The 21,123-nt window shown below is 42.3% G+C and overlaps 1 protein-coding gene across 2 annotated transcripts in view; it reads right to left on the bottom strand.

Annotated features, from left to right (window-relative positions):
• Positions 1 to 3,996: 3,996 nt before the first annotated feature.
• Lpar1 (lysophosphatidic acid receptor 1) overlaps positions 3,997 to 21,123 on the bottom strand; it is a 124,081-nt gene continuing 106,954 nt past the window's right edge. For both annotated transcript variants that reach the window (XM_059254398.1, XM_059254399.1), the window contains one exon: positions 3,997 to 6,413. In XM_059254398.1, the coding sequence (XP_059110381.1) occupies positions 6,112 to 6,413 (302 nt within the window). In that variant the 3' untranslated portion in view covers positions 3,997 to 6,111. The remainder of the gene's footprint in view (positions 6,414 to 21,123) is intronic.

Genomic DNA, 21,123 nt, shown 5'->3' on the forward strand with positions numbered 1-21,123 from the left:
AAAGAGTAGATGGCAAGAAATAATCAAACTTGGGGCTGAAATTAATAAAATAGAAACAAGCAAACAACAGCACAACAATACAAAGAATCAACAAAACAAGCTGGTTCTTTAAGAAAAAGCAATAAGATTGACAAACACTTATCCAAATTAACTAATAGGCAGAGAGAGAATATCCAAATTAGCAAAATTAGAAATGAAGGGGGGACACCAAAGAAATCAAGAAAATCCTAAGGATAGACTTTAAAAATCTACATTCCATCAAATTAGAAGATCTAAAAGAAATGGATAATTTTCTTGATATATACCACTTACCAAAGTTAAATCAAAATCAGATAAGCAGTTTAAACAAGCCTATAACCCCTAAGAAATAGAAGCAATAATTAAAAGTCTCTCAAACTATCAAAAGCCCAGGGCCAGATGGTTTTAGCATAGAACTATACAAGACTTTTAAAGAGGAGTTGATGCCAATACTCTTCAAATCATTCCACAAAATGAAAACAGAAGGAACGTTATCCAATTCATTTTATGAGGCCACAGTTATCCTGACACCCAAACCACCTAAAGACCCAACAAAGAGAGAGAATTACAGACCAATTTCCCTTGTCAACATAGATGCAAAAATTCTCAATAAAGTACTTGCAAACAGAACCCAAGAACACATAAGGAAAAGATCATCTGCCATGATCAAGCAGGATACATCCCAGAGATGTATGGGTGGTTGAACATACCCATCAATAAATATAATCCACCATATAAAAAAAAACTAAAAGACAAAAACCACATGATCATTTTATTAGATGCCTAAAAGGCCTTTGACAAAATCCAACACCCCTTCATGACAAAAGAAGAGATTAGGGATACAAAGAACATACCTCAACATAATAAAGGTAGTTTACTGAAAGCCCATAAGCAACATCAACTTAAATGGAGAGAAACTCAAAGCAATTCCACTAAAATCAGGAACAAGACAAGATTGTCCACTCTTTTCATATCTATTCAATATTGTCCTTGATATCTTAGCTAGATCAAGAAGACAACTAAAGGAGATCAAGGGATACAAACTGGAAAGGAAGAAGTCAAAGTATCTTTATTTGTAGATAATATGATAATATGCATAAGGGACCCTAAGCATTCCCCCAGGAAACTCCTACAGCCAATAAATAATTTTAGCAAAGTAGCTGAATACAAAATTAACTCACAAAAATCAGTAGCCCTCCTACAGACAAATGACAAATGGACTGAGAAAGAAATCTTGGAAATAAAATCTTTCACAATCGCCTCAAATAGTATCAAATATCTTGGGGTACTTCTACCAAGCAAGTAAAGAGCTATATGATAAAAACTTTAAGACATCAAAAGAAAGGCAAGAAGGAAGGAAGGAAGGAAGGAAGGAAGGAAGGAAGGAAGGAAGGAAGAAAGAAAGGGAGGAAGGAATTGAAGAAGATTTCAGAAGATGGAGAGATCTCCCATGCTCATGGATCAGTAAGATTAATAAAGTAAAAATGGCCACCCCACCAAAAGCAATCTATAGATTCAATGCAATCTCTTTCAACAATCCAACATAATTCTTCACAGATTTTGAAAGGACAGTTTTCAGCTTCATATGGAAACATAAAAAACCCAGGATCACCAAAACAGTCTTGAATAATAAAGGAACTGCTGGAGGTATCACCATCCCTGTTTTCAAGTTGTACATAAGAGCTATAGTAATAAAAATAGCATAGTATGGGAACAGAAACAGAGATGTTGATCAATGAAATAGAATTGAAGACCCAGACATAAATCCACACACCTATGTACACCTGAGCTTTGATTGAAAAAAAAAAAAGGCAGAAATACACATTGAAAAAAAGCCCTTCAACAAATGGTGCTGATCAAACTGGATGCCTGCATGTAGAAGAATAAAATAGATCCATACTTACCACACTGCACAAAATTCAATTCCAATTGGATCAAAGACCCCAACCTAAAACTAGAAACACTGAGCCTGACAGAAGAGAAAGTATGGGAATAGCCTTGAATTCATTGGCACAGAAGACTTTCTGAACAGAACACCATTAGCACAGGAACTACGATCAATAATTAATAAATGGAACCTCATGAAACTGAGAAGCTTCTGTACAGCAAGCAACACTGCCATTCAGACAAAGTGGCAGCCTACAGAGTGGGGAAAGATTTTTACAAACTACACATCTGATATAGGGCTAATATCCAAAATATATAAAGAACTCAAATAATTAGATATCAAGAAAACAAATAACCCAGTTGAAAAATGGGGTATATATCTAAACAGAATTCTCAAAGGAGGAAACTCAAATGACTGTGGAACACTCAAAGAAATGTTCAACATCATCCTTAGTTGTCAGAGAAATACAAATCAAAACTACTTTGAGATTTCATCTCACACTCATCAGAATGGCTAAGATCAATAAAACAAGTGATGGCTCATGGATGTGTAGTAAGGGGAACCCTCATCCATTGATGGCAGGAGTGCAAACTTGTACAGCCACTGCAGTATGGAAACCAGTGTGGCAGTTCTTTAGGAAGATGGGAATCCATCTACCTCAAGATCCAGCTCTACCACTCTTGGGCAGATACCCAAAGGTCGCTTCATCCTACCACAGAGACACATGCTCAACCATGTTCATTGCTGCTCTATTCATACTAGCTAAAAATTGGAAAGAACTTAGACGTCCCTCCATAGAAGAATAGATAAAGAAAATATGGTATATTTACACAGTGGTACATTTATTCAGCCGTTAAAAAAAATAAAATCCAAAGGTAAATGGAAGGGACTAGAAAAAAAAAACATCCTGAGTGACATATCCCAAACCCAGTGGATTAGCTCTTAAGTCAATAATAACCAAGCTATAATCCATAGAACCACAGAGGTTTGGTATAGAGTTAGTAATGGGGGGGGCACAGATAGATGTCATTAGGAAAGGAAAATAGAGTACAGTTATGGATGGATGGGCAGTGGAATGGGAAGATGAAATGGTGAGGGGAGATGGGGAAAATGAGGGAGGGAATACGGGGAAAGACAGCTAGAATTAAGGGCCATTTGAGGGGTGGTATGGAAACCTAATGTGGTAGAAGCTTACTAAAATATATACATAGATGAAGGCAACCTAAATGAAATCACCAAACAATGGCTATCTCTTGTCACTGATGAAGCTATCAATTTTGGAATTAAGTTACATCTAGTTGAGTTGTTGGACAAAGGGGTCCCATAGCAATTCCCAAACAACCCAGGATATTGCCAAGCCTATAGGTTGCTCTCCACAAACTGACACCAAGGCCCCATTGCTAAAGCCAATACATACCCAACTCACTGAACATGGAGAAGTTGAGAGTGAGAGACCTTGGAGCACTCAGCCCTAAACAAGAGGTCAAATCCCTCACCTCAGGGATCAGGGAACCCTGCAGAAGAGGAAGCAGAAAGAGTGTAAGAGCCAGAAGTAATGGAGAAGACAAGGCCCTCTAAATCAACATGATCAAAGCTCATATGAACTCACAGAGGCTGGAGCAGCCTGCACAGGACCTGCAAGGGTCTGCACCAGGACCTTACACATCCGTTATGGTGGCTCCCAGTTTAGTATTTGTATGGGATTCCTGAGTGTGCGAACAAGTGGGTCTCTGTTTCTCGTGCCTTCTCTTGGGATCTTTTTCTTGTGTTTGTTTGTTTTTCCAATTCTGATACATTAGTTTTTGTTTTATCCTACTATATTGTGTTTATTTTATTTAAAATAAATAAATAAATAAATAAATAAATAATAATAAAAAAATCTCTTGGAAACACCTCGCTCTAGCAGCCATGCTGTTGAGGTTGCACGTCCTTCATGGATCTCATGGGACGGGAAACCCGTCTCTCGGCTGGACGAACAGTTGCTGCTTCACCTCAGACTATTAAGTTAAAGAAGGTTGGAGAAGGAAGACATCACAGGACAAGCCAGAAGTTTTCTGAACAACAGAAACAGCACTGACGAGAACCACACATTGTCAAACACTGATTGAGAATGATTTATTAAGGTCCAATTAGTATGCATTTCAATTCAAATAGTCCTTATCGCCCCATAAAAATGGCATTAATAAACGTCCAAATTCATTTCACTCATTTCCAGAATAAAACTTCTGCATTTTGTGTAAACTCTGAGCAAAATCTTTCTCCTGCGAACTGGCTCTCCACCTACTTTTTTTTGTTCACCAGACACATTTCACGGGCCTTCCCTCTGTGCAGACAAGGGCCACACTTCACCTTCCCCCTCCCTAGAATGCCACTCTCTTCAGGACTTCTCTCTCTCAGACATCCTCCTGACCTTCCCACACCTGCTTCAGGGTTGTGTTTCTTCCTCGTTGCTCCTTTTAGCACACCAATAGGGCCACCGGTCACCCCGACAATGAACCAGGCAGCTCTGAACATGAGCATCTATTGGGCGATTGCTGGAGACACACAGCCAGCAGCCAGTTGCTAACAGACCCCACCCAGGCTACTTAGTACAGCAATGCTGGACTCACGTTTGTGATTTCGTTGTGTTTTCTTCAATTCGACGTGACAGCGTGGCTGCCAAGAATGGGATCACCATTCCCTCAAAACACGAAAGGGAAATCACTAGCTACATTAGGTCATCTTGGTTATTGGGAAGCATCTTGTTACGAAGTCATTCTCAACTAGAGTAACCACTGTGTTTCTTCTGTAAAAAGGTAACTTTGGGGACATTTACACTGCCACCCCTGCAGTTTGAAAGTAGAATGTCCCTTTTTATAAAGTGAAAACACATGAGGACATTTCACATTTTAAAAAGTAGGTCCTTCATGGGAATAGGTCCTAAGTAAATAATCAACGATACTGGCAAAGTTTTATGTACACAAGTTTCTTCCAATATTATAATAATGAAAATTAAAAAAAAATCTAGTCAACAATACAGGAATGGTTAAATAAACTGAGCTGTATCCATTAAATGGAATATTATATAGCTGCTAACACTGTTTTTGTAAAAAAAAAAAACATAATAATAATAATAATGCCATAGGAAAACCTGGCAATTCTGAAAGAAAAAGTTACAAAAAAATTTACAATATCATTCCAATTATGTAAAAAAGTATATAATATATGTCTGTAGGCATACATGCAGGAGCTGGTAAAGATGGCTACCTCTGGGTTGTTATATCAGTAATCTTTCTTTTCTTATTCTTTCTCACACAGTTCTGAAATTTTCAAGTTTTCTATATTAAGTATGTATTATTTTATAACTTGGAAAACCACAGGCTTTAGAAAAAAAATCCGCTAATGTCCTGGCAATAAGAATGCACTTGGGTGTCTTAACTACGTGGGGACACTACTACTACACTTCATCTTCTCTCAGGTTTTTAGAGTATACACTCTTTGGGTGATAAGCTCGCACTCTCTGCCTTTCATGCCTGTTCCAATACCTTAAAAGGGAAAGTGGTGAGGATATTGTTTCTTCCATAGCCCAAATGAATACTGATTTTTACTAGATTCTTCTATCCCCTAGAAGAGTTAAAATATTATCCTTTCATCTTTAAAGAAAAACATACTGTATACACACGCCACATGCTTGCTTTCTAAACAAACACACACACACAAAAAAAACCATTCTAATTTACAGTTTTCCTCCATAGTGAAAAAAAAATTCTCCTATGTCAATTTAACAGTCTTTTCAACCAGAAACATGCTGACAGGAATAAACATACTGATTAAGTGAAATGTATCCTCCAGAGTTTTTTGTTTTGTATTTTAAAGGGGAAGCCTGTATGAAGTCGTGCACTCAATTTGGCAGATTTCTCTTCTGGCTTAGGCCAAACCACACAAAATCTTTTAAGTCTAGTTAGTGAAGGCTACACGGTCACCCCAGAGTCTGTTTCTGAATTCCACTGCAAGACATACACTTTCTATTTTCCAAAGAAGAAGAAGAAGGGGACTGCCACAGAGGTTCATCCCCAGGCTATGTCAAGTCTCTTGGGTCTAGGGACAAATACTGCCATTGGTTAGTGTTTAAGTACAGGAGTAGCTTCCTCTCCTCTGGCTCCCCACCTTGCCCTGGCAATAGGGGGTGGGGGTTCACAGCTTCACAGAGGCTGGCTGGCTTCCTTCTAAACCACAGAGTGGTCATTGCTGTGAGCTCCAGCCAGAATGGTGTGGTTGAGGGAGGAGGCTGAGCGGTCAGAGCCTTCTGTGGGGCCATTGGCGTTCTCACTGCGCTGGCAGCACAGGATCTGCCTGAAGGTGGCGCTCATCTCTTTGTCACGGTAGGAGTAGATGATGGGGTTCATGGCAGAGTTGAACTCAGCGAGGAGGAGGAAGAACTTCTCATAGGCCAGGACGTTGCACTGTGGGCAACAGACATCCAAGAGTAACAAGACCAGTCCCGGGGTCCAGCAGACAATAAAGGCACCTACGGCGACAGGGAGGGATCAAGGATTAGAAGGAGAATAATGAATATCATTATGAAATATGTAACCAAAAAGTGACACGATCTCAGGTCCGTGTACAAATCCTGAGACCAGAGCCACCAATCATGGAGACAAACGAAATGTTTGCTTCAGAAATAGAAGAAATAGTCACCTTAATAATATGCTGTTGATTCAAGTCCTAGCTAAACCTGAGGATGTATGACATATGAATACTTTTGAACAGACCACAGAGTTTGATGAATAGCTGTTCCATGAGAAAATGCATTAGGAATATACACTACTACATAAGTTCTTAAAAACTAAAATCTCATACAGGCATGGTTGGGGAGGGGCAAAAGACAGACATTAATGACACAAGCCTCCAGGTTTATGGAAGATGCAGTTTCTATTTCTGTTCACCAGCGAACAAATCATTGCTATGCCTTTTAGGGAACTAGGTGTTTAAGCAAATTGAATTTTTGTCTCATTTTTCTCATCTGAAAAACATACGTGGTCTATTTACCTCTTGGGGTTGGCTATAAATTGTAAAGGAATGCTAAGAAAATAATCACCCAGTGTACATTAACAACCCCAACAACAACAATGTTGTTATTCCAAGATCTGTGGCATGTAAACAGCAGCTTCCAGTGATGAATGTTTTCGTTTTCAACCCAGCAATCAAAGTTCTGGCATACACTTTACAAATGATAACTCACCTAAGCTGCACATATAGCATGCAAACTAAAACTCCACTGTACAAACAGAGAAACTGAGACCCAGAAGGTTTAAGTACCTCACTTAAAAGATCACTGCACTGGAAAGGGGTAAACGAGAGGCAAACCCCAGATTTTCTACTCTTGCCGCCTGGCTCTGGAGTCCACATTCCTGAAAGTACTACATTATCCTTCCACTCTTTGCAACTTATAAAGTTAAATATTTGTGACCAAATTTTATGTCTCAGCTGTTTTCTAACTTAGATCAACTCTCCGCTTTCTCCCCCGCAACTACTCTGCATTATTAAGATTTTTCTAGAATCACAAGTGGTTTGGAAATTCAGATGGTAAAAGATATTCCATCTTATTTAGTTTCTGAGATCACTTTCCATTTGGAGCTAAGGGAACGTGTAAGTCATGAGATAATTAATTAGCCTTGATGACTATATTATCTTAGCATGTGCTGGAGGGTCTTCTACTGAAGGAATGGTAGCGGGGGGGGGGGGGGGGGGGCAGTGTGTGCCATTATTCATCAGCCCCATCAGCCCCATGCTGGATAAACAGCTATCTAGTGGACAGAGGGTGAGTCAGGAGAAGCCTCACACGCATTTGGATCTTTATACCCACACAGATACACGGGGTAGTGCTGGCCTCAGCGGTTGTAAACTTTGACTGGAGTACTCAGCTTGGATCAGTCTCAAGGATTGGTTTCCATAAAAAGTAAACAAATGCAACTTAGTCTCCAAACAGCCAGCTTTGAATAGGAGCTTTCCTTCCTTTCCTTTCCTTCCTTCCTTTCCTTCCTTCCTTCCTTCCTTTCTTCCTTCCTTTCTTCCTTCCTTCCTTCCTTTCCTCCCTCCCGTCCTCTCTCTCTCTCTCTCTCTCTCTCTCTCTCTCTCTCTCTCTCTCTCTCTCTCTCTCTCTCTCTGAACCTATTCAGCAGGGAAACACAAATAAAGCAAGAAGAAAAGTCCTCCATAAAGCTCTTTGTTCTGTAACACTAATGTGTATTGGTTTGAAACTGCTGTTCACTTTGAAGACCATCCAAGGTGCTTCATTTTTCTTATAAATTCAATACTCTCGACTCTCCTCAGAGAGTGAAAACAATATTCCAAATATCAGCAGATAATAGCCAGACCACTATCTGAACCTTAATAAAAGTGTTAACAGAGCCTTCATTCCAAGCCCTTGAATTTCCTTTATTGAAAATCACTCAGAAAGCTAAACATGAAGGGAAATCAAAGGAATGCCTCTTGGGTTTCAGAAATAATGCCTTATTCATTGAGAAGCCAGGAAAGAAATTATTCTCAGGGTGGAAAATGCTTGGATGGAAAATCCATGGTCCCTTTATTCATCTACTTGGAACACACACACACACACACACACACACACACACACACACACACACACACGTGAATGGGAAAGCAATCCTAAAAGTTCCTTTTCCCTTTTCCTTTATCAAAGCTCTAATTGAGCTTACCTGGCTCCAAGCACAGGCAGATACATTTTAAATAAACAACCTCTTTTCCCTGTGGGCAGCACAAGGGGAAAGCCCTTCTTCTCCCACAGTCGCTCAGTCTGCTTGACTTTGACCAGAAGAGGCTTCAAACACAGTCACAGGTTGTTTACGATTCCTTCCAATGCTCAAATTCAAGAAGAGCAGTCTGTTTAAGAAGGAGATGGCTCTAGAAATGAGACTTTGGACTTAACTTTTAGACAAAAAAAAAAAAAAAAAAAAAAAAAGGCCAGGCAGTGGTGGCACATGTCTTTAATCCCAGCACTTGGCAGGCAGAGGCAGGCAGATCTCTGTGAGTTGGAGGCCAGCCTGGTCTCCAGGACAGCCAAGGCTGCACAGAGAGAGACCCTGTCTTGAAAACAACCCAAAAACCAAAAAAAAGCACCCTGTTAGATTTGGCCACAGGAAGTGGGAAATGCCACAGCCTGACAGCAGCCAGTTATGTGAACACTTCGTGAGGAAACTCAGAGTCCTCTTCACTCTTCACAGGAAGGAACTGGTTTTACAAGTGTGATTAGGCCTGACCACACTGTCTCAGAGTCTTCAAGACTCAAGTGTCTTCATGATACACAGTTGACAGCCTCAGAAATCCACATTGAAAACCTTCCCCATCCTCCTTCACTTCTCTTTCTCAGGGGTGTCTTGAATCAAACTGACCCAAAGACAACAGTGTATTATAGGAGGGGAAGAGGGGGCCTGGAAAAGTCCAAGGTGATTGAGCTCCTAAGTCATAGTCAAATTTGCTCAAGTGACAGATTTCCCTCTGCGCTTCTAAGAACAAAAGCCTCATCCATTTTTATTTTCTTTTTTAAAATAAGTAGACAGCTCTAACTGAATTGGGTCATCCAGCTCCTTATGTGCATGATGGACCACATCCAGTCTGCAGAGAGTTGGATGTGCACACACATGCACATGTGTAGAGACATGTGGATGAGTTGAACGGAACCGCCATGTTGTTGTCTGTAAAGCAGAGAAGCAGCAGCTCTCTTCCTACCCCACAGGGCACGAGGAGCAATGGGCAAATGTTCCTTCCACTGTCCGCCTCCCAGTGTTTGAGTGTCGCACATGAGGAAGCTTGTGCATACGGCTCAGGGGTAGATCCTCGGCATAGAAGAACACGAAAGCATGATTTGAGCCATGAAGAGCTGGGGTTTACAGAGCTACACACATTGCCAGACAGTCCCAGGACTCACAGTTAGGCATGGAAGGAAACCGAGAAGGAAGAGAGGGGGGGAGCAGAAGGGAGCCACTCAGCTTCAGGTGGCTCTGCAGCTTCTCCGCTCCATACTTCACCAGATGGGAAATAAAAATAATATAGAATTCCCGTGGCAAGGCTGCTTTTGGTGTTCTCTTTATTTGGCATATTTCTGATGGCAGATTCTCTACAGACCAAGGCACACAACCAAAGAATGGTATTCAACAGTATGAAAGAGAGGAAGTACAAATAGTCTGTGGTTACATATTGTAAAGCCAGAAGTGGCAGAAGATAAGGTGTCCAAGGCCAGGAAAGCCCTGTGTATCTGGCTAAGACATTCATTTTCCAGGTTAGCACTGGTTCTCAGCCTGAGTGGCATATAATAATAATGCAGATGAGGACTTGAAAGGAATAATGACCTTCATTTTAATCTCACTGGCCTCAACTGTCAGATTTTCATTTCAAATACAGATTAGTGACATTGGAAGAACATGATCAAGATAAGTCGAATGTGTGCGCGCACACACATGTGCATATATATATGTATGTATATACTTCATTATTTCTAGTTTCTAAAATAGGAGTAAGTAGAGCCCAAATCAGGGCAGCAACACCAGGAAAGCAGTGTAGACTAGGAAAGTATTTGTGAGGCTGTCCTCCACTTGATGGTGAGGAAGATGGGGAGTCTGGGATGACTTCTGGGTTTTCAACTTGAATGAAGCATGAATAGTACCCTTTTGTGGAGAGAGGAAATGAGAGAAAGTACTAGGTCCGCATTCTGTTGGTGGAAGTGGGGAGCAACAGTTGACAGTCTCGGTAGTCTTGTGTGGTGTGTTTTGTCTGAGGCACCTGAAGGGTATCAGATGAGGATGCCTTCAAGTCACCCTGCTAAGCTCCTGGAAGACTGAGTCTGGGGAGCCTTGACTCAGTGTGCAGAAAGATCCCCCTGACTTGTCTCGGTCACAAGGAAGATGGGGGTGGGAGGCTATTCAAAAAATGTCTGAGGATTGCCTTTCCCTGGACAAGCTGCAATTCTTTCTTACACATCTGTCAAAGCAATCTTGAAGGGCCCGGTGCCCACACAAATGGAAAGAGAGGCGCTGGAATGTTGGTACAAGAGGCAGGGAGGGAGGAGCAGCTTTGGAAGAACAGGTCACCGCTGCAGACCACAGTCCTATAACCACCCCATCCCTCCGACTACACAACCCACTAGACCCACCCGAGGCACGATGCTCACCACCTGCTCTCCCAGTCAGCTGCTTCTCTGCAATGCCTCTTTCCTAAGCAGCTGATCTTTGATTCTTTGCTTTCATATGGAGCACAAAAACCAAAGCTAAAGAGAAATCAGGCAGCAGGGGCCAGAGAAGACCCCTAGAAAGAGAGCCCAAGATTTTGGATGAGCAAAGCAGAAAGCATTACCAGTCTGGGCTGGCAAAATTGTGTTTTCATAAAAAACTCAGAAATTCCACAGATCTGGACGAGTCAAGGTAAATCAATTCTACAGCAGCCCCACACCCAAGTTAACCTCTCTGTGGCTTTATTCTTTTCATTTCTCTAACGGGGACTTCAAACACTATTTTTTTCTTTCTCCTGGTGCCATTGAATTTGTATATTCCCTTGGGGAAGTCCAATTAGATCCCAAAATCCATTCCAATTTCAGTTCATCTCTGAAGGTCCATTGTGATTCTGCTGTAACAGTTCTTATCTAATATGTCTTAAAAGAATCTCAGGTAGTTCTGGGATGTTTTGATCACACTATGATACCCTCAAGGCTGCCAGGAAAGTTTACTTTGAATCAGAGGGCGGCACTAGCCACTAGCTGACTAAAATTAGCCATAGAGGTTTTGGAGGACCCAGGACATGTATAGCAACTCAGGAAGTAGTGGGGAGGGGCTAAGAAAGATTCTCAGCCTTTTAGATGGAGGACTGAGAGAGAGGAGGTCTCTGGTCACTTCTCCATGGCTTCTTTGATCATTCAAGTTCTTACCCTGATTCCCGAGTTTTTATTGATAAAGAATAATTCGATTAATTAGATAAACGCTTCAGGTAGTGAACCTTAGACATAATAAAGCTTATTCCTCTGTCCAGTAGCTAAGGGGTCATTATGATGTAACTATATGGGGTATGTTTAGGCAGTAATGGGGACTGAACCCAGAGCCTCATGCATTCTAAGCAAATGCTTTACACTGAGATAGAGCCCAACACCTTTCAACATTATCTTGAGAGAGACTCTTACCAGGCTGCCCAGGAGGACCCTGCGCTAGAATAATCTAGCCCAGGTGGGCCTTGAACTTGCAATCTTCCTACCTCAGCCTCCCGGGTTGTTGGGATTCCAGGTTTGTGCCACTAGTCCCAGCTTGTGATGGCCTTTTGAGATGAAAGCTTTTTCTAGAAGACTAACCTAGACTGTCATATATTGTTTTTCCTGTCCACTGAAAAGAATTAATTCATATGTTTTATGTCTGTCCTTTAAAAAAAGATTTTGTTTTTAATCATATGTATGCTTGTCTGTGTGAATGGATGCCATGTTTGTAGGTACCTATGGAAGCCAGAGGTGTTGAATCCCCTGGAGCTTGAGTTACAGGCCGGAGCTGCCTGACATGAGTGCTGGGAATCAAAACCAGCTCCTTTGTGAGAATCATTTATGTTCTCACCCAATGAGCCAGCTCTCCAGCCCTGTGTCGGAATGTCTATCTTAATACAAATTTCACTCCACCTAGTCAGTGTCAAACATTTCCACTTCCGTTTTGTAACCGTTGTGGATGTTTGTGTGTGTGTGTGTATGTGTGTGTGTGTGTCTGTGTGTGTGTTCTTATGTGTGAATGTGGTTGCAGTCATGCCATAATGCATGTGTGGAAGTCAGAGGAGTGTGTGTGTGTGTGTGTGTATCTGTGTCTCTGTGTGTGTTCTTATGTGTGAATGTGGTTGCAGCTGTACCATAGTGCATGTGTGGAAGTCAGAGGAGTGTGTGTGTGTGTGTATCTGTGTCTGTGTGTGTGTTCTTATGTGTGAATGTGGTTGCAGCTGTACCATAGTGCATGTGTGGAAGTCAGAGGAGTGTGTGTGTGTGTACCTGTGTCTGTGTGTGTATTCTTATGTGTGAATGTGGTTGCAGATGTGCATGTGTGGAAGTCAGAGGAGTGTGTGTGTGTGTGTGTGTGTGTGTGTGTATCTGTGTGTGTTCTTATGTGTGAATGTGGTTGCAGCTGTGCATGTGTGGAAGTCAGAGGACCATCTCAGGTGCTGGGCCTCGCCTCCTACCTTGTTTGAGGCAGGGCCTCTCTTGTTCGCTGATGCATATACCCAGCTAGCTGGCAGAGTGGGAGTTACTAGATGTATTGCTGTTACTAGATGTCTAGATATGGAATGCTATAGTTTAGAGCTGGGCTGCCTCCCAAAGGTCCATGTGGTAAATAAAGGCTTAGTTACCACGGCATTATGGAATTTTTGTCTTTTCCCTCCCCCATTTGCAAGAGTCTATGTAACCACTTTCTTCCTAGAAAGTGTGCATAAGCTGGAAGGTGTTTTCTCTCAGAGCACTGTGCTCGAGAATGGAGCACTGCAGATATGAGACCTGATGGTGCTTCCACTCTGTTTGCTGCTACATGGACTTCTTTACTTCTCAACCGTCACGCGGCACTGACTTCCTGCTTATACCTTCTCAGTGGCCGTTAGTGCGCCACTGCCCGTCCCATTCCCAGTTACCCACCCCTACGTCAATCTAACGCTCACTCAGTCTTCAGCTGTCATTGCTTTCAGGGTACCTCCCACAATGAAGTCAAAAACCCTTTCCTAAGTTCTCAGCACTCTGTGACCCTCAATGGTGAAGCATCACACTTGCCATTCAGTGTTTACAGAATCGTTATTGGTTACAATGTCCTCCTGCCATCAGGCTGTCTCTGCTCACCACTGGACAGTATCCTGTAAAGATTTATTGAATGAATTTTCTTTCTAAAATAAGTAAATAAAGAACATGCATCATCCCACAAGAAAGTCTGTTTATCAAACTCTTTTCTTACACATGCCTACGTGAAATGTCGATTTATTTACTTTCACTCAGGAAATCACTAATGTTACCAGGGTTCATCGATTCAGATATATTGTCTTTGTTCACAGTTGTTGTGGGCAGTTTTATTAAGAAGTATTCCATTTTTATTCTGAGTGACTTTCTAGCTATTCTTTCTGTTCCTTGGGGACGACTTTTATAATAGGTATTGGGTATTTTCAGAATCTGCATTCAAGAATGACTGATTCCTTACTTTTCTTTTGTATTTTCAGCATCTTGCTTTTTACTTGGCAACGAGGAAGGCATGCTGGACTTCCTTTCCAGGATCAATATGGGGTCTTTAGCTGTTGTTTGTCTGTTTTGTTGCTGGCTGGGTAATTCAGGATTTTTGTCAGTGATGGGGAAAGGAAAGCTGGAAAACTAATTTATTTTTCATTTTAAGGGATGATTTCTTTTTTCAGTGCAGTACTTTTACACAGTAAAGCATCCTAATTAGTCAATAAAATACTGTCCTCCATCTTTTACAGATACCGACCCATTCAACGCCATTTTGTTACTTATACTAACATGGCTTCCATGTAAGCTGTCATTTTATCTTCAGCTGCACTGGAGGGCACCATGCTTCGGGGAGTGACTTCCCATTGGAAAAAAAAAATCTACATAGAGGACTTCTTATTTGGGGGAGGAGGGGGAGGATAGTACAATGAACTGCCACCAAAGCTGGTGTTTTGCCTATACCTACATATCCAGTGATGGCAATCTGGTGTGTAGGCAAATGCAGTTAGATAACCACCTGAAGAGAGGAGAACAGGAAACACACATACACAATAATTAAGTCAGAGAGAAGCAGCATGGCCATCTGGTCAGCTCCAGGATACACAGGGCCATGCCTCCTTTTAAGCACACACACACTACTTCCACCAGCAGCTAAGACACTCAGGAATAGAGCATGACATTTGAGGTCTCTGTGAGCACACAAAACAGGAAATTATTGACTTTACCTTCAACAGAACAAACTGTACAGTAGTCTAAACCATGTTAAGAGGGGTCACCACCTGTCCCCTCCTCCCTGTATATGCTTTCTCAAGTACATCCACCTCCGTCTCAAAGTAAAGATGTAGTAGGAGTTGAGGCAGACTTACCAGAGTGTAATTGCCCACCAATAACCAAACATTAATGCCACCCTACAGCCTTACAAAAGATTTTCCTAAAAAACCTTAGATCTCCCAGGAAAACTATTGCTGTCAATTCTAGACGGACATCAGCTAACTTCAAAAGTAACACTAAAGTTACAGCACGACTATAGCCCAGCTGTTACCAAGGTGATTTGAATAATATTTATCCCATTCAAGGGATAAATGAACTCCCCTAAATCTTTCCCTTGTAAAAGTTCAACACAAACAGGAAGTTTATAATTGGTTTTGCAACATATTTAATTTTTAGCTATAAATTAAGATTCTTCCAAATGATGCGCATCTAAACAAGTACTGAAATCTGGCTGCAAATGCTCACAGATTATAGCGAAGGACAGAATCCAGTGGATTTTAATCTTTGTACTTCATGAACTTCTTGCAGGGACCAACACGACATGTACTGCTTAGAGGGAAATTTCAAAGGCACAGAAACGTAATGGAAATTTCACTTACTTGTCTTTTTACTGCCAAAGGGGGGAAAAATCAGAGTTTGGTCCAAAAGCAAAAATTTTGTGTGTTCTTTGCAACCTGAAAATGTTTATTACTTGTATTCTTTTCCTAGTGTCCAAAAGACATGAAAAGAAGAATGGCTGAAATTGTCAATGTGATTGTGTTTTTGGAGATCTGTTGAGTCTCCTCTGGCTGCCAGATGTCCTGGGTTGACCTTTCCAAAGCACAGATTCCTGGCAGAGTGGGAGGGAGGTACTGTCTGTTCTGCTACAATATGATAGCTGTGTGCTGAAGATATCTCCTGTTATCAAAAATGTTTGAACCTTTTTAAAGGACAGGTTTAGAAAACGTAAAAAGAAAGACTTATGAAAAGCAATTATTCAATTGAGAAATGGGTGTTAGGTGTGTTCATGATCGGGATTTTCATATCTATGATTATAAGTAATTTTTTGGCATGAACACCAGTTATTTTAATTACAGGTATTGAATGAAACCCGGAGGAACAGCCCTGACAAAAGCAACTTTCAATGTAATCCAGTAAATTCTCATAGCACAGAAAACCTAAGCAACATCAATCTTTTCTAAATGCTTTAAAGATAAACTGTTGGGCTGGAGAGGTAGTTTGGGGATTAAGAGAACTACTAACTGCTCTTCCAGAGGTCCAGGGTTCAATTTCCATCACCCACATGGTGTCTCACAACTGTCTGTAATTCCAGTTCTAGGGGATCCGAGAGCCTCTTCTGGCCTCCTCTAGGACCAGGCATGGATGTGGAACACATACATGCAGGCAGAACACTCATACAGATAAAATAAATACGTTTAAGACACAGATTGCAGCAATATCATTTCTGAGAATTTATCCTACAAATGTATCCACCCACTGTACAAGTCATGTATAATTCAGGAATTATTTGAAATACTGTTTATTCAAAAAATTAAGAATAACACATTGCCACAGAAAATAAAACAAATCACATTGTAGATAAAAATTGGACTCATATTCAGTTTCTAAGAGCAGGATACTCTGTCTTTATTGCTACCAAATGAGCTCAAAAAACTGCATTAGTGAAAAGGAACACAATGTAAAATATGTGTAATTTGCCACCAACTCTGCCTTGACAGGAGCATCAACCAAGAACTGTACAACATGAGCCTCAACTTAGACTAAGAGTCAGTTCATTTTAGAAGTGTTCAGAACATCGCAAAGACGATACATTAGACGTGCTACTCAACTCGAAAAGCAACACTTGTGCGCATGTGCCAATCCTTTGAAACACAGCCCAGGCTTTCTATCTGAGCTTGGGTCTTTCGACTGAAGCCCCATGTCTTCTTCCAAGGAAAAGCCATCACAAGCCACTGCCAACTGGGTTCCTCCAATACGGAGTCAGCACTTAAGACTTTCCCTTTTCTTCTTCATTTTTGTTTTAGAATGTTGTTGTTGTTGCTGTTTTAATCACATTTACACTTTTATTGTGTGTGTGTGTGTTTATGTCTGTGACCGCACACATGGGCTGGTGTGCATGTGGAGGTGAGAGGGTAACGTCCTGCTCCTCTTCTTCCACTACGTAGGAGTCAGGGATTGAACTCAGGTCATCAGGCTTGGTGGCAGGAGCCTTTGCCCGCTAATTTATCCCACCCTTGTATTTTTGTTTTGGAGACGTGTTTTTACTCCCTAACTCTAGCTGTGAACTTGTGATCCAGTCTGCCTCCCAAAGGTTAGGATTTGTGGGTGAGCACCTCCATGCTCGGCTTACAAGTCTTCCAAAGCAACCTGACTGCAAAACCTTGCGGATAGTTCACGGTTCCTCCAGGTTTTCCAAATGTTTTTCCTTTTCAATTTGCTTTCACCTAATATTAGGAAAATATTCACCTCATTCACCTCATTTACACATATATGCTTTCTTTGTTTGCATTTATGATTTATCAGATAGTATAAATTATGTAATTATGATAGTTTGGTATAAAGTTTTAGGAACAAAAACAATGTGGTTATGAGTAACTGTCAGGAGTTAAGTTACTAGCTTTACAGTGATATTGTACCAATTTTTCTATTTTTTTAACTCATGCAAACATGAATATTTGTTATATATCAAGTGTTTTTCGAGTTGGTAGAGATATATCAGTGAATCAAAGAGGAAAACAAAATTCTCTGCCCTCACTGACCCTAGGTTCTAAAATGGATAAGAAAAGCAACTAAAAAAGTAAGCACAGTGACTTTTAAAAGGAGATAGTACCCGGAGACTGAGCAACAGAAACCTGAGGAGCCCCCTGCAGTAGTGATCCCAGGGGCTACTCGGTATGATTGCAAGGGATGCTGCTGCCTTTGAACACAGGAAGGTGACATTTTGACGGTCCCAGTGATATGATTTGCTGATTGGATTTAAGAGGGAAAGAGGAGTCAAGTAGATTTAGTGACAGGAAGGCCGCTGATGGCAGTTAAGTGGTGTTCTGAGAACAGAAGCCTCATCGGGACAGGTTCAAGAGAGGAAAGAAAATGTGCATCTCAAGTAAAGACAAATTGGGTGCAATTTTTCTGTAGCAGAAAGAAAAGTGGTTGAGGCATGAATTGTTATATTTTACAAAGTTATGGTTTATATCAAGTTGGTGGAGAGCAATTAAGAACAAATGTGTGGGCTGGGAATGGAGAATGTTTGCTTAGTATGAACAAATCCATAGGTTTAATCCCCAGTACTGCATGAATCAGGCATGATGGACACATGTGTTTGGCAGGATCATCAATTCAAGGTCATCTGTGGCTACATCGTGGGTTTGAGGCTAGCCTGGGCTACATGAGACCTTGTCTTCTCCTCTTCCCCTTAAAGAAGGAATAATAGTGTGAATGCAAAGGCATGCATACCTGTGTACCTATATATCCTCATACACGTAGAGTCTATTTTTAGAAAACTATGTCAAAGATGGGTTATTGCCATGGCTAAGGGTTGCCATGGGAACAACGCTTCCCTGTCTGTTTCTCTTTACTGGTGTTTTTTACCATAATCACTATTTAAAAATTAACTCTAAAATCATATAGAGCTCACCATTGCCACCACTAACATACTTGGTGGTGAATTTAACTGCCAGAAGTTCACTGCACCTCAGCTAATTTGCACTAGAATAGGTATTTCGATAATGAATTCCTCATATAACCCAAGCAAGTGACTGTATTATATCCAAGGCAGATTTTTAAAAACTCAATAGGCCTGCCTGATGCCACTCAGCTCAGGCAGGTGGAAGCCACCCACAGGCCAGCCTGGATCCTCAAGGCCTGGGCTGACTGAAGACATTCATGGGCCTACCTGGCACCACAAGGCACTGGGCAGGAGGGTGCCATTATGACGAGCAAATGTATAGTGGAGAAATGGGAGAGAAAGAGAGGCAAAATGGTTCATGTGCTGTGGAAAGAGGTAGAATGGCTGAAGTGAAGGCAGTGAGGAGCAGGATGACATGGGTAGCCTGCCTGCCGCCTGGTGCCATGGCGACCCTGGACCCTGGGCTGCTGCTGAAGGCCATGTCTGGGTCCACGGTCCTATTGCACCCGGGGTCTGTGTTGACATCTGTGGCCCATGTTGCCACCAAAGGCCACAAGGATGCCCAGTGTCTGGGCTGCTACCTGTGGCTATCTATGCAGGTGCCAGAAGTCAGTGCTGCCAGGGACCTTACCAATCTGGGTGGCCTGCACTGCCACTCTGTGTCATGGCAATGTCCGGGACCAAGCTGCAGCTGAGAGCCATGTCTGGATCTGTGGCCCTACTGCAGCCAGGGTCTGAGTTGATGTCCTTGGTTCTTACTACCACCAAAGGCCACGGGAATGCCCAGGGTCTGGCCCGCCTCCTGAGGCCATGTTGGTGTCCAAGAGCCATGCTGCAGCTGTGCCATGCTGATCTGGGTGGCCTACACTGCCACCCAGGGCCATGGTGACCTCCAGGCCCAGGCTGCTGCCAATGACCATATCTGGGTCTGTGATCCTACAGCAGCCAGGGTCTGGGTTGAAGACTGTGGCCTGTGTTGTCACCAAAGGCCACACAGATGCCCTGTCTCTTGGCCTCAACCTGGGGCCTTACTGGTGTCCAAGGGCCATGCTGCTGCTGGTGCCATACTGATCTGAGTGGCCTGAGCCGCCTGGGGCCATGGTGTCATCTAGGCCCACACTGCTGCCTAGGGCCATGTCTGAGCCTGTGGCCCTACAGCACCTGGGGTCTGTGTTGAAGTCTGTGGCCCCTGTTACCACTAAAGACCTTGTAGATGGCTAAGGTCTAGTCAGCTACCTGAGACCATGATGGTATCCGAGAGCCATGCTGATCTGGGTAACCTGAGCTGCCACAGGGGCATGGTGATGTCCAGGCCTGAGCTGCTGCCAAGGGCCATGTCTGGGTCCATGGTCCTGCTGTAACTGGGATCTGTGTTGATGTCTGTGGTCCATGGTACCACAGGGGACTATGAGAACCATGAATGATGAAATCCGAGGGCCAGGCTGAGCCCCTTGCTGGACACTGCTGCAAGAGATCTAGCCCCAATCCTCATGAAAGAGCTGAATTTGGGAGAGGCCCCAGCCTTCACCATGGGTGTGGGACAGCTGGCCTTGACGGTGTGGGTTTAGGAGAGTTGGCTACACCCTGCACCCAACAGGGGCAGCCACAACAGCCAGGTCTGACTAGCTCAACTACCACCCAAGCCCACATCCAGAGCTTTGGGTTGGCCCACCCTAACATCCACTCCATACCCACAGGATCTCCATGACTCAGGGTGGCCATGGGATATCCGAGAGGAGTTTCAGTGAGGGTCTAGTGATGATGATACCATAGTGATGATGATACCAGAAACCAGAGGCCTTGAACCAGGCCAATGACTCATTGAAATGAATATTTGCTAGTAGAGCTGTTTGGGCAAAGGGGTATACGGTGTGACGCACCACAGCTTCCAAGACCACTATGACGAAAGAATATGTGACGGAGAGGCTGGAAAGATGAAGGAGCGAAATGGGTGATGATGTTGTTGTTGTTGTTGTTGTTGTTGTTGTTGTATTGTGTTGTGTTTGGGGTGGGGAAGGCACAACGGTGGAGGGACTGGGAAATGAGTGGAGTTATGGTACATGATAGGAAATTCCCAAAGAATCAATTAAAAAACTGTGTTAAGAAAACCTCAATCAATAGGATAAAGACTGTCTAGGACAATTCAGAAAGCCCTAAATTAACTTCCATGATAACGTCAGTCTCGCATTTAGAGGCTGCCATACTTTCATAAATGAGTAAAGATAAATGAAAGGACTCGTGCACGTCCACCATGAATTTATGAGTGGACTTCCTCCAAAAGAAAGAAAGTGATTAAAATACAAATGTTGCTCAAATAGGAAATTTTAAGAAACTTGTTAAAAATCAATAAAACAAATTTCTTTTTAAAAATTTTAAGATTTATTTTTATTTTCATTTATGTATATGTGCCCATGAGAGCATGCCATGTGTACACAGTGCTCACAGAATCCAGAATCGAGCTTTAGATCCCCTGGAGTGGTCCCAAAGCCTTCCTCTTAGCAACCTGCCTCTCATTTTTCTGTTTTGTTCATGCGTATTCAAGGTGAGGCATCTCCAGTTGCAGAATGCTTTGTGACAGCATTAACTAAACCCAGCATTGGTCCCAACAGT

Source organism: Peromyscus eremicus, chromosome 2 (genome assembly GCF_949786415.1).
Source record: "Peromyscus eremicus chromosome 2, PerEre_H2_v1, whole genome shotgun sequence".
Taxonomy (NCBI): domain Eukaryota; kingdom Metazoa; phylum Chordata; class Mammalia; order Rodentia; family Cricetidae; genus Peromyscus; species Peromyscus eremicus.